We start from the raw sequence: 13,116 nt of genomic DNA, 5'->3' as shown, positions 1-13,116 counted from the left end.
ATTGAACAGGTGTTCCTAATAATCCTTTAGGTGAGTGTATATTAAAAAGTAAATAGAAAGTCAAAATCAGTTTAAAATGAATGCTGACTTTAATTGTAATGTTATAAAAGCTTTAACAGGACATAAATTTGTGGTAATGTGTAAAAATTATTAAAGTGCTTTTAATTTTTTGTAGGATTTTAAAGCTGCAGCACACAAGCGTCCTGATGATGCAATAATTCATCATACACTAGGTGTTATTAACCACAGGTGTGTGTATTTTCTGTATTATTATGAATACTGTACTTCACAGTTTCTAGCTGAATACATTTTTCATTGAGACTCCAGAAATGTGGCTCATGAGGTTTGTTATTCAGAATTTTAAGAATTCATAGAATTTAGTGCTTAAAAAGACCATCTATTCAAACTAAGCTACAAAATTGGCTACATCTGCATGTTAACTGTTCTGCATTCTTGTGTTAACAATGTAGCAAATTACAAATATTTTTTTACAGATAATTATGAATGTATATTTTGTGATGGATATAACTGAAAATAATGAAAACTCTTTTATCAGTTATTCACATTTATATTATCTTTTGGAGCCGAATGATAAATCTTGAAATTTATTTTGTTGTCGAGAATCTTCTCTCACCATTTCACTGTAAGATTATTGAGTCAGTAGCCATGTTTCCATCACCATGATTTTATGCGCATTAAGTATCGTAAGTTTTTAGGCTCGTTTCAGGTGGTTTTTGATTTATGCGAAAAAGAGTAAATGCAGGATGGATAATGTTAAATGGAACCGCATTTGCTGAATAAATTCTGCCGTAGCGAACATTAAACCCACAGGACTGACAGAATCTGCTGAGGTTGTCTTTACCATATATGAGGCTCAAATTCGTCTTAATGCCCTTGCTGCTAGTGCCTGCATCAAAAATGCTGCATTCCTTCTTCTGTGCATAGCATTTAGTTTGGCAATTACAAGCTGCACTGCAAATAAATTAAAGGAATAGTCTACTCATTTTCAATATTAAAATATGTTATTACCTTAACTAAGAATTGTTGATACATCCCTCTATCATCTGTGTGCGTGCACGTAAGCGCTGGAGCGCGCTGCGACGCTTCGATAGCATTTAGCTTAGCCCCATTCATTCAATGGTACCATTTAGAGATAAAGTTAGAAGTGACCAAACACATCAACGTTTTTCCTATTAAAGACGAGTAGTTATACGAGCAAGTTTGGTGTTACAAAATAAAACGTAGTGCTTTTCTAAGCGGATTTATAAGAGGAACTATATTTTATGGCGTAATAGCACTTTTGGGAGTACTTCATCGCAGTAACACCCTCCCTCTCCCATTATGAGAGGGAGAAGGGGAGCGGACTTTTCAGGCGAGTCGAAGTACTCCCAAAAGTGCTATTACACCATAAAATATAGTTCCTCTTTTGCATCCGCTTAGAAAAGCGCTACGTTTTATTTTGTACAACCAAACTTGCTCGTATAACTACTCGTCTTAAATAGGAAAAACGTTGATGTGTTTGGTCACTTCTAACTTTATCTCTAAATGGTACCATTGAATGAATGGGGCTAAGCTAAATGCTATCGAAGCGTTGCAGCGCGCTCCGGCGCTTACGTGCACGCACACAGATGATACAGGGATGTATCAACAATTCTTAGTTAAGGTAATAACATATTTTAATATTGAAAATGAGTAGACTATTCCTTTAATAACATGGCCCATCGTGACTACCTACAGTCCTGTCCCCATTTTCCAAGCGTGCCTTGTTTTGTTTACTGTTGGTTACTAGATTAACAATAGCGCCGTTTCTTGCTCGAACTTTGTATTTCTTTTTTTTTACAAATTTTAAAAAGATTTGCTTCATGTTTGGATGAAAACCCAGCTAGTGAGTTCATTTGAAGAACCATTTCAGTACAACCAATTCAGATACCAATTACATTTTGCAAACTAGATCAACCGAAACATTAAAAATATCCTTTAAATGAATCTTTGTCATAAATCTGATGTCCTTACTTGGGCAGATCTCAACATTTTAAGTCAATAAAGATAAATGTATAAAAATATAATAATAATTTGAATGTCATGACATTTATGAATAGTGTAAAAATTGATGTTATGTTGAATGATTATGTTATTGCACAGAGCTGAATATGCAGTCTGTATTAAAAATGCACATTTTAAATGAGACAGACATGGCATTGCTTATTCTGTCAATGCAATTATTGATCAACTTTCAAAAGGCTTTGGCCCTCCACTTGCTTTAATCAGACTAAAAGTGTATTATAGACAGAACACTGTGCTGTATGTGATCTCTTTACATGAGCTGCCTGCAGTTTAATGAACGATGCTTATTAGCTCCGATGACGTGGCACACATCTCTCTGAACCTGATCATTAAAACCCAAAACAGACTTCAAATAAATGGCCCTTTACAAGATCACTGCTGTAATGTCACAGTAATTGTGGATTTTCCTTCTATTTTTAACCGCATACATGCTGAATGTTCACACTGGGCGTATAACAAACCTGTAATTTAGTGTTTGAAATCAAATATAAAAGCTGTTTGAAGGCTAAGTTCATTATTCCACATCAGAGGAAATAAGACACAGCACTTAGTGTAGTAATTGACTTCCATTGTCTGTTTTCTAGGCTCGGGCGGTTGAAGAAAGCCGTGGATGCTTACAGTAATGCTATAAGACTTGATCCCTTCTTACAAGATGCTTATGTGGGCAGAGGTAATGTTTTCATGGATTATGGGCACAGTGATGGCAGAAAGCAGGCCCAGAGGGACTTCATCTCTGCTCTTCACCTGAATCCACTTTGCTCAAATGCCCGCATTGCCCTGGGGTACAACTTACGGGTAGGATCATTTAGTTTCTTACAAAGAAGTTTGCATGGTACTGCTAATGCATTAAAGGCACAATATGTAGGATTTCACCACTAGAGGTCGCATTTTTAAAACAAAAACAAAGACGGTGCTTAATGACTTTACAAAGGAGAACTGTGGGATTGGAGTGACGTTAACTCCCTCTTTGACTGATTGGCTAGAGCAGCTGTCAATCTAAAACTAGTGGACCAATGGTGACACTAAAGCCCGCCCTAATTTGCATGAAAATCTAACTGCAACTTTTGGAAAAGCAAGCGTAGAATGTGGAAATAAGAGTGAGGGGGAAAACAGCACAGGCATACAAAAAAATTAAATATGAGCAGAAAATATTATAGAGAGGAGTATTAAGCGAAGAAAACATCATTTTGAATGCAATTTGGATAACTTTGCATTCATTTTTCAGTTTTGTGCAATATAATTTTAAATGTTTTTAAATTCTAATCCGTGCTTATTATTTTTTCATTCATGCATATTATTTTTGGATCCATGACCTCAATACAGGTGGAAATTAATCCCATAGAGAACGATAGGATTGTTTTTTTACCATCCAGAGATGTATGGAATTCACTAATCATGTTAATCACATGTTTTATTACCTGTACGTTTGATTAAATGATTTTATGCCTTCGTAATGAATTAGCTGCAAGGCACAACAGCTGCATAACCACCACTCCTGCATTTGTCCACCTGTGTTGCCATAGTTAGCGGAAACTAATGATAGCACAGATATTACTTCATTAATAGGCAAACGCGACCAGGGATGAGCCATTATTTACAATGGGAATTTCTCTGGATTTACAAATCCTTGGGAACTTTGGTGAAGATTTATTTGTTTATGTTGGGAATGTTGTGGGAATGTTTCTGTGTTTGTTGGTGTATGCAATGGTTAGTATTGCAATACACTGCATGCTTTAATCAGCCAAATGCTGGCTGACATGGGAAAATCTATTTGTTACATATTTGTGAAAATGAAATCTTGATTTTAATGATTTTATGACATCTGTAACTCTTATATAAAATGTAAGCTTTACTTGATCTCAGTGGGATATAACTTGCCTCTGAAATCCAGGCTGGAGCCTCATAATCTAATGATGAGATTAAAAGCATCAAAGTTTGATATCACTTTGATTTCAGTCTTTGACACGACCTTACAGTCAATAATAAAGATATCAAGGTTATATTTTTACCAAATGTTCTTTACATTCATTATGTAGGATGATTTTATGTGGAAAAGAGTAAATAACAAAATATGACTTGAGCTGCACACTGTTAAAAATGATGTCAAATGAACATATATTTTATGTTACTTGAACTTAACAAATTAAGTTAAACAATTTGTTTTTATAAGTTATGTCAACTTATCACAAGTCAAAACTTAAAATAGTAGGTTGGACTGACTTGCAAAACCAAGTTCTTGTAACTTAATTTTTGTACAGTTTGGGTTTTCCCAGACTGGGTCACACATTTCTAAGTAACTAGATTTTAACAAACTGCTTTTAAATGGACTGATGGTTTTGAACCAGATAAATAAACTTTTCTGACATAACTTTCATTTATAAGTCATCTGTTAAAAAAAACTTGGTTTTGCAAGTCAGTTCAACCTACTATTTTAAGTTTTCACATATAACAGTTGACATAACTTATAAAAACAAGTTTAAATTGTTAATCTTAATTTAAGTTAAAGTAAAATATGTTAATTTGACAAAAATGCTGCATTTAAAAAAAACTTTTTACATTGACCGCATAGTACGCACGCACACACACACACACACACACACACACACACACACACACACACACACACACATAGGCCCCTCTTTAACAGAATATAAAAATGAATGAAAGTTTGGGAGATTATAGTGACAATCTATTTTGTAAACAACTTGTCTGAGTCATGATTTTCCAATTAAAATGCTTGATTAAGTTAACAAAAGAGTTCTGAATAATTTTTTCAGAACACCAATTCAGCTTGCAATGAGAGTGCGAAAACATTACAGTTTATCTGTTCCTCTAACAGCTTGAAGGACAAGCGTGTCAAGCAATATGTTTTTCTATCTGAATGTTTTAAATCAACAAAACAACACAAAAAATACATTTCTTATAAAGCCTGCAGACTACAGTACCAGACTTCTCTTCATTTCAGCTTCCCTTAAAGAAAGACATTTATTTAACCCAATCGATATCTCTCTTTTTGTCTTTTGTCTGTACTCAGTGACTTTTTTGTTAAATTCTTAAAAAAGAAATGATTTTGTTTTGTCAAATAGGCCAGAGATAGATCCCAGAAAACAGCAGGAACTAAATGAGGATGCTTCTTTTTTCTTGCGGATGGCCTGTTGACTCTCTGTTCTTTATTGATTCGCACTGAGCTGCATTGATATTCTGTCATCTGTGGCAGGTTCTTGGATTCTTTAAGAGGGCCTGGAATCAGTTCACTGTGGCGATGGAGGTGAACCACAATTGCTGGGCGGCTTATGAAGGGAGAGCTGTTGTCAGTCTGCAGATGGGAAACCTGTTTGCAGCTCTGCAGGACATCAACACTGCTATAAAGGTTACGGTTCAGATGGGTTTTCACACGCAGGGTATACGAAAGGTCTTGAACATTTTTTTTAAAGGTGCAGTGTGTAACTTTTAGAAGGATCTCTTGACAGATATCCAATATAATATACAAAACAATATTATCAGTAGTGTATAAAGACCTTACGTAATGAACTGTATTATTTTAATTCCCTTAGAATAAGTCGTTTTTATCAGCGCGGGTCCCCTTATATGGAAGCCCCTATTTAACATAACATTTCCCGCCATCATGTTTCTACATGTTCTTTTGTCCCTGCGTTGTCTCGGATGATGGCGTGTTTGTCCTGTGGCGGCTACCGTAGCTTTTCTATGCGTTTCAAAAGGAAGGGGTGAGCTGAGGACTGTGCGGTTGGTTGCAATTCGCGACCTCACCACTAGTAGCCGCTAAACAACTACACACAACACCTTTAAAGGCATCTAGTGGTGAGATTGCGAATTGCAACCAACAGCTAACCCATTAAAGATCACCTATTTCATTCCTAAAAAACAAGGTTATTTTGTGTATTTGGTATAATATAGTGTGTTTGCTTGGTTTATAGTTAAAAAAACACAATATTTTCCACATACCGTACATTTTTCTAGCACCAGATTTTACGCATGGATTTGAAAAGCTGTGTCCCTGAATGGCCAGCTAATCTGTACGTTGTGATTGGCCTGAATACCCCCGACGTCAGCCGTAAATGTGACGCTCCTTACTACGTTTGAAAGATTCGGTTGCTAACAAGAGTTAACTTACAGGCTGAGTCTGAAGCGGGAGGAATTATGATAATGTCGGTCTTGTCTACGTCACCAATCCCAGGAAGTAAACTGTTGCCTACAATCCGTGTGTTTTTTGTAGTCCAAGAAAAGAGATTTACGTTGGAGACAATAACTTGCGTCATCGTTGTACCTTTTGCATATCGTTAACATGTACTAATACACACTTACATACCAAAGGAAATGTAAAAACATGAATCGGACAATAGGTGCTCTTTAATTTCAAAACGCACTTGGTAGCCACCACAGGACAAACATGTCGTTGTGTGAAACAACGTAGGGACAAAACGCGGTCTGTAGAACGTATATTATATTGCATTTCTGTCAAGAGATTCTTCTAAAAGTTATACACTGCACCTTTAAAAGAACTGTTCATCCTTAAATTATATATTTTTTCATAATTTACTCACCCTGCTGTTATTCCAACCCCACATTATTTTCTTTGAATGATTTGAATGTCGTAGATCTTCCTTTTTATACTTGGTAATGCAAATAACTTTTCATTAAAAAGTACTTGACATCTGCTTTTGTGGAAAAAAGTCAAAACGTGGTCCAAATAAAGACAAGATTTTCATTTTTTGGATTCTTTTGCTCCATTATTTTTCAGTATAACCCTCTGTCAGAGCTCCTTTTCACAAACCGAGGTCTGATACAGCAGTTAATGGGGGATAAAGCCAGTGCAATGATGGACTATCAGAAAGCCATTGGCATCAATCCCAGCTACGCCCTGGCACACTTTAATGCTGGCACTCTCTTCTTTTACAATGGACAATTTGAGCAGGTAAAACCCGAAGGCTATTCTCACACAATTTTCAGGAAGAGAGACACTAAGGTCTTTGTTCTTCCCCGACACAGGCCTGTGAGTTTTACAGCCGAGCCTTTGAACTGGACCCATCAGATGAGTCTGCCATCCTGAACCGAGCCATCACTCACACGCTGCTGCGGAAGATTCCAGAAGCTCTCCAAGATTTCAGTGAGGCTCTGCTCCTCGACCCGCTCTCTGCACACGTTTACTTTAACAGAGCTAACCTGTACTGCACACTCAGACAGCATCAATCAGCCGAAAAGGACCTGACACAAGGTGAACCGACTGACATCTTTTATTATAAAGGGGTATATCTTCATTTATGTAGGATGTATTTTTTCTCGGACAAGCACTTATAAGGTTTCCTAAAACCAAGAAAACTTTTTCAACAGTTTTCCAAAATATATCCCCTTTAGTACTTTTTAACCCCTTTAAGGGGATCGCACACTGGACGCGCAGCTCAGTGCCGTTCTTAAAAATATCTAACATATTGTTTTCTGTGAGTATACGCACACCGGCGCCGACAGGTGCGCCCAGCTACGACTCAGGAAGTTGCTCAAATCCCTGTCGCCCCACAGAGCACCACTCACATAGTATAACATTAAATTACATCATATTTGTCCCAATTCATTAACGATTAACATTGGCTGCTTAACGTATATTTTGCATTTTGAAGTAGACGCTATCTCACTAAGCTCGCGCTATTTAATGTGCACTTCCTGTGTACGATACGTCCCAGTTGTTCTAGACGCGACTCGGCGTGGCGCTGAACTGCGCATCCGGTGTGCGACCTCCTTTACACTGTCAGATTCAAGGTACAAAACCGTACCCTTTCTGTCACTGGGCGGTACCCTCAAAGGTTCATTTTTGTACCTTTATGGGTACACATTGAAACCTTTTGAGGGCCTATTTTGTTCCAGTTAATGTACAAATGTACAAAACATTTACCTCCAATGCTTATGGTTTGTAAAAGCAAACTCCGAATTCTGTCTGTCTGTTGTTTTACCTTAGTATATTTGTGTTTTTGGTGCTGCATCAACCATTTTTGTAGCTGCTTTACAGATCACTACACCTACACACAACACTGAGAAAAATATTTGAAAATTCAAGCAGACGACCTAAACATAAACACCATCAACACACTTAGTGGATCATAAACAACAACTAACAGGGAATATTTTGTATGTGTCCATACTTTGAAATCCTGCATAGTATGCTTTTAATAAGCTTAACATACATATACGCTTATAGACAGACAGTAGTGAACTTAAGTGAGCAGTGACCCTGGACCACAAAACCAAGTCTTAAGTTGCACGTTTTATTTGAAAACAAGACATTGTATGGGTCAAAATGATCAATTTCTTTATGCCAAAAATCATAGGATGTAAAGAATAAAATCATGTTATATGAAGATATTTTGTCAGTGGATGCAGTTGCTAAGGATATTTTTTGCACCCTCAAATTTCAGATTTTCACATGATGATGTATAGATCTCAATTTTAAATCGAGCTTTATGACTGGTTTTGTGGTCCAGGATCACATATGGGCTGGACGCTAAAAAAAGTGTACATAAGTGTAAAAAAGTGAAATGTTGGATCAACTTAAAAAATTACTAAAAAATTACTTAAAAAATTTAGTTTTTTCAACTTAAATGTTTCACCTAAAGTAAAAATTTAGGTTGAAAAACACTCTAACTGCGTCTGACACTTTTAACGTTTTCTTGTTATAAATTATCCTTGTTTTTCAGACTTTTAAAGGATTCTGCCAACAAACCGGAGTTTTGAATGGCCTGAGGCCAAGATTAAAGGAAAACACCACTGTTTTTCAATATTTTACTATGTTCTTACCTCAACCTAGACAAATAGAGACAGAGCGCAGTTATGCAAATTTGAAAACCACGCCCACCGGGGGGGAAAGCAAGTCAACCGTCTCCATTGACTTTGTATTGCGAGAAGCCGCCTCCTTTTCATTTCTGGCTTATAACAAAAAACTGAATAATGCCTAAAAGCTGCTGTGTGACAATATGTATATATCTAACAAGCCAAAGAACCCAGAAATAAGTTTTTATAAGCTGTCGAGCCGTAAAACCCAGCCTTTAAGGAGAATAAAGTGGATCGCCGACTACGTTTCCCCCTAGTGGACGCAGTTCTACTAATAGAAGTACTATGAAAAGTTGCCTGTATCCATTTTTAAACGCTCGTTTTTTGGTGTCGACAGCTTATAAAAACTTATTTACAGATTAAACTTAAAAACAGAATAATACCTAAAAGCTGCTGTGTGACAAGGTGTACATCTAACACGCCAAAAAAATAAATAAATACGTTTTTACAAGCTGTCGACTTCAAAAAACGAGCGTTTAGACACAGAAATGGATACAAGCAACTTTTCATAGTTCTCATATTAGTAAAACTGCGTCCAATAGGGGGAAACGTAGTCGGCGATCCACTTTATTCTCCTTAAAGGCTGGGTTTTACGGCTCGACAGCTTATAAAAACTTATTTCTGGGTTATTTGGCTTGTTAGCTGTACATATTGTCCCAAAGCAGCTTTTAGGCATTATTCCGTTTTTTGTTATAAGCCAGAAATGACAAGGAGGCGGCCTTTTGCAATACAAAGTCAATGGAGACTGTTGGATTGCTTTCCCCCCCAGTGGGCGTGGTTTTCAGGTTATGACGCGCTGCGCTCTGTCTCTATGAATACATACCTACCTTTTTTCAATGCGTGCACTTAATCTTTGTACAGCACATCGTGACTATGTTAGCATTTAGCCTAGCCCCATTCATTCCTTAGGATCCAAACAGGGATAAATTTAGAAGCGACCAAAGACTCCCATGTTTTCACTATTTAAAAACACAAAATAAAACGTGGGATTTTTTAAGCTGATAAAAAAATTAGAGCTATATTGTATGGCGGAAGAGCCCTTAGTTTGGAGCACTTCGACCCCGGCGTGCAGTAACATCATCACTCCTAACTACTCCTCCTCTTGCTCAAACTTCTGTCAATATTACTGCGCCCGAGGTCGATAGTTCTCATTTTTTATCCGCTTAAAAAAATCATGTTTTATTTTGTGCCATACTTACTTGTGTAACTACACTGCAAAAAATGATTTTCAAGAAAAATGTTACTTAGTATTTTTTTCTTGTTTTCAGTAAAAATATCAAAAAAATCTTAAATTAAGATGTCTTTTCTTGATGAGTAAAACGACCCAATAAAATAAGTCTAGTTTTTAAAAATATCTTGAACATTTTTCTTAAACACTAAATTCAAAAAAATTTTGCTTACCCCATTGGCAATTTTTTTGCTTGTTTTATGCACAAAATCACTTAAATTTGACATTTTTGGTCAAAAAAACTAGATTTATTTTCTTGGCTCGTTTTGCTCATTTTTACTGAAAACAAGACAAAAACACTAAGAATTTTTTTTCTTGAAAGTCATTTTTTGCAGTGTACTCATGTAACAGTCTTTAAATAGGGAAAACATGGAAGTGTTTGGTCGCCTTTAAATTCATCCCTGTTTGGATCCTAAGGAATGAATGGGGCTAGGCTAAATGCTAACACATTCACAATGCGCTGTACAAAGATTAAGTGCACACATTGACAAAAGATAGATATGTATTTATTCGTCTAAGTTGATGTAAGAACATAGTAAAATATTGAAAAACGGTGGTGTTTTCTTTTAAGCGAATTTAAGCGAAAGTATTTAATGGACGTATAATACGTTCCGAAAGAATTCGGTTAATATCATTATCTCATTTTTGACGTAGGTGACGTTTAGCAACTTTGCATCAGAGCTCCTTTTACTGTTTCTTGAATTTATGTACAAGGATATCAAAGTTAAAGGAACAGTATGTAGGATTGTGGTCAAAACTGGTATTGCAATCACAAAACTTGTGGCTAAAACTGGTACTGCAATCACACAACTGGTGGCCAATACACAAAATGACAACATAAACATCAGTTGATGGCTGCAACTCCACTTTTTAAATGACAATATCCTGGCCAGACCACTGTTGTCAGTGATATAAGTATTTGAAATTAAAAAGATTTTTTAATGTCTAGTGACATATCAGGGCCATTTTATGATTAATTGATATAAATTTCTTGCATACTGTTCCTTTAATATTCTTTAAACATCCTTTTGTGAAATTAATATGCCAATAATGATTCATGACTTCACATGGAGATTTGTCCATCAGCCCCATTTTTCAATGACATTTCTACTTAATTACGTCTGATAACATGGTGTAATGTTTTTGTTGAAGGGTCAAGATGATGAATTAAGAGGTTGTGAGAAGATGGCAATGTTTGCTTTATTCAAATGTGTGCTAATCTGTGCCTTAGATATCATGCTCACAGAACTCACTCCCTGATGCATAATTGACCCATCATCCTATACAGTGCATTTAACCTATACATTTGATCAGTATGCATGTTCTCTAGGAATCGAACCTAAAGCTGGAACACACTTTTTTAACTTATCTTTTTCAAGTGACCATTTTAAACCCACCCCATAAATCTGACCACACAAGACCCAGACTAGTATATGTGCTCACAGTGTTAGTCAGTCAGTCAGTCAGTTTGTGCTTGCATGTGTGAGGCAGATGGATGACTTGAATGCACACCTTCACACACGAGAGGACAAAAGCATGTTGGGCTCAGCCACATGACTCCCAAAGCACACCGAATGAAATAATGCAGTACCCATCATGTCCCTTCTGTGATTTACAACAGGGGACAGGTGGTTACTATGGTTGCGGTGTAAACCAATTATAGATTTCCTCAGGCCACATTGCATATTTATGAAGTTGAAAAGCAAAGATGTACAAGCATTTCTAATATGAAATATCTGAGTTTGTTAGTGCCCATGGCTAAATCCCTTTGATTGTGGCAGGCTGAGACAGGTGGGATATTAGAGAACAGATGGCTCTTGGTAACTAATGAGTCTCCATGTTCAGTTCTGTGTGAGTGGAGTAATCACTTGCCATTCCAGTGCACACTGTAAATAGATACGTCGAACACTTATCCTATGTTCCTTAAAATGAATTTTTGTACATTAGCTTACCTTAAAAGCTTTTACACACGCAAGTGCTCGAAAACACCGTCTGTAAAGGTACCAGCCGAACGATGGTAATTTATGTAAATGCACATGGCAAATTGCTCGCAAATTGTACCTCTTGTGTGAACTAAAATGTAGATGTCCTCTTATTGGCCTGGTCTTTTCCTCTCAAAAAGAGAGGGTTGTGGTAATGCCATGCATAATAAAAACACAGCATTTCCTAATGGATCAACGGTGTGTTGACTTCAATCCATGCTTGCACCTTTCAGTATAAACAAAGTAAACAGACGGATGAAGATGAGCGTTGTAATACCTGTTTATATGTGTTTTTTAAAGCTCTGTGCCTCCAGCCTGGAGATGCTCTGCTGTATAAACTCAGGGCTGACGTTCGGGCTTGTTTAGGGTGGACTGAGCAGGCGATGGAGGACTACAGGACCGCCGTGAAGCTTGAAGAAGACTCAGAAACACAAATCTAAATGCTGGTCAGGTTGTAGAAACTACATTAATTGTTAGAGCGTTTTCTGCATTAATGCAGTTAATAAAGCAAAAGAAGATTTGTGCAGAAGATAAATGTACCAATTTCTTATTCAGCTTATTTGCATTTCTGTTTTTGCTCTCAAAGTCTGTATATTAAGCAGTTCAAGCTGAATTATTTGCATAAATTTGTTAGAAGAACAGGATTATCAATACAGCAAGTGTATGCAGTATAGTTTATGTGCTGTCACTTGCTAACATTTTTCATATTTTGTACCTGCATGCATGTGAAACATTTTCTTATAAGAAATCAAATTTTGAATTCATTAATATCTATTAATAACCATCCTGAAAGCCAGAGCTAAACACCTGTCTCTACCTGATGTTTAAAATCACTCTAGTCCTGAAGTTGTCACGTCATTTATTAAATATGTGAAGAGAAAGAAACACCTGCTGAATGATTTGGCCACTCTCCATAGATAGAGCGAGAGAGAGAGAGAGAGAGAGAGAGAGGACTGTGAATTCGTCCATCTGTTTCTCACACATTGTGCTGTGATGACTGGGCTC

At 36.7% G+C, this 13,116-nt stretch overlaps 1 protein-coding gene across 1 annotated transcript in view; it reads left to right on the top strand.

Annotated features, from left to right (window-relative positions):
* Nucleotides 1-12,957, top strand: part of ttc6 (tetratricopeptide repeat domain 6) — a 41,567-nt gene extending 28,610 nt beyond the window's left edge. The window contains exons 26-31 of the mRNA XM_073869183.1: nucleotides 176-249; nucleotides 2,649-2,859; nucleotides 5,282-5,476; nucleotides 6,824-6,997; nucleotides 7,072-7,297; nucleotides 12,412-12,957. Coding sequence (XP_073725284.1) covers nucleotides 176-249; nucleotides 2,649-2,859; nucleotides 5,282-5,476; nucleotides 6,824-6,997; nucleotides 7,072-7,297; nucleotides 12,412-12,551 — 1,020 coding nt within the window. The 3' untranslated portion in view covers nucleotides 12,552-12,957. The remainder of the gene's footprint in view (nucleotides 1-175; nucleotides 250-2,648; nucleotides 2,860-5,281; nucleotides 5,477-6,823; nucleotides 6,998-7,071; nucleotides 7,298-12,411) is intronic.
* The last annotated feature ends 159 nt before the right edge of the window (nucleotides 12,958-13,116 follow it).

This window comes from Misgurnus anguillicaudatus, chromosome 7, assembly GCF_027580225.2.
Source record: "Misgurnus anguillicaudatus chromosome 7, ASM2758022v2, whole genome shotgun sequence".
In the NCBI taxonomy this organism is placed as follows: Eukaryota; Metazoa; Chordata; class Actinopteri; order Cypriniformes; family Cobitidae; genus Misgurnus; species Misgurnus anguillicaudatus.
This window is presented reverse-complemented; position numbering and strand designations above follow the sequence as displayed.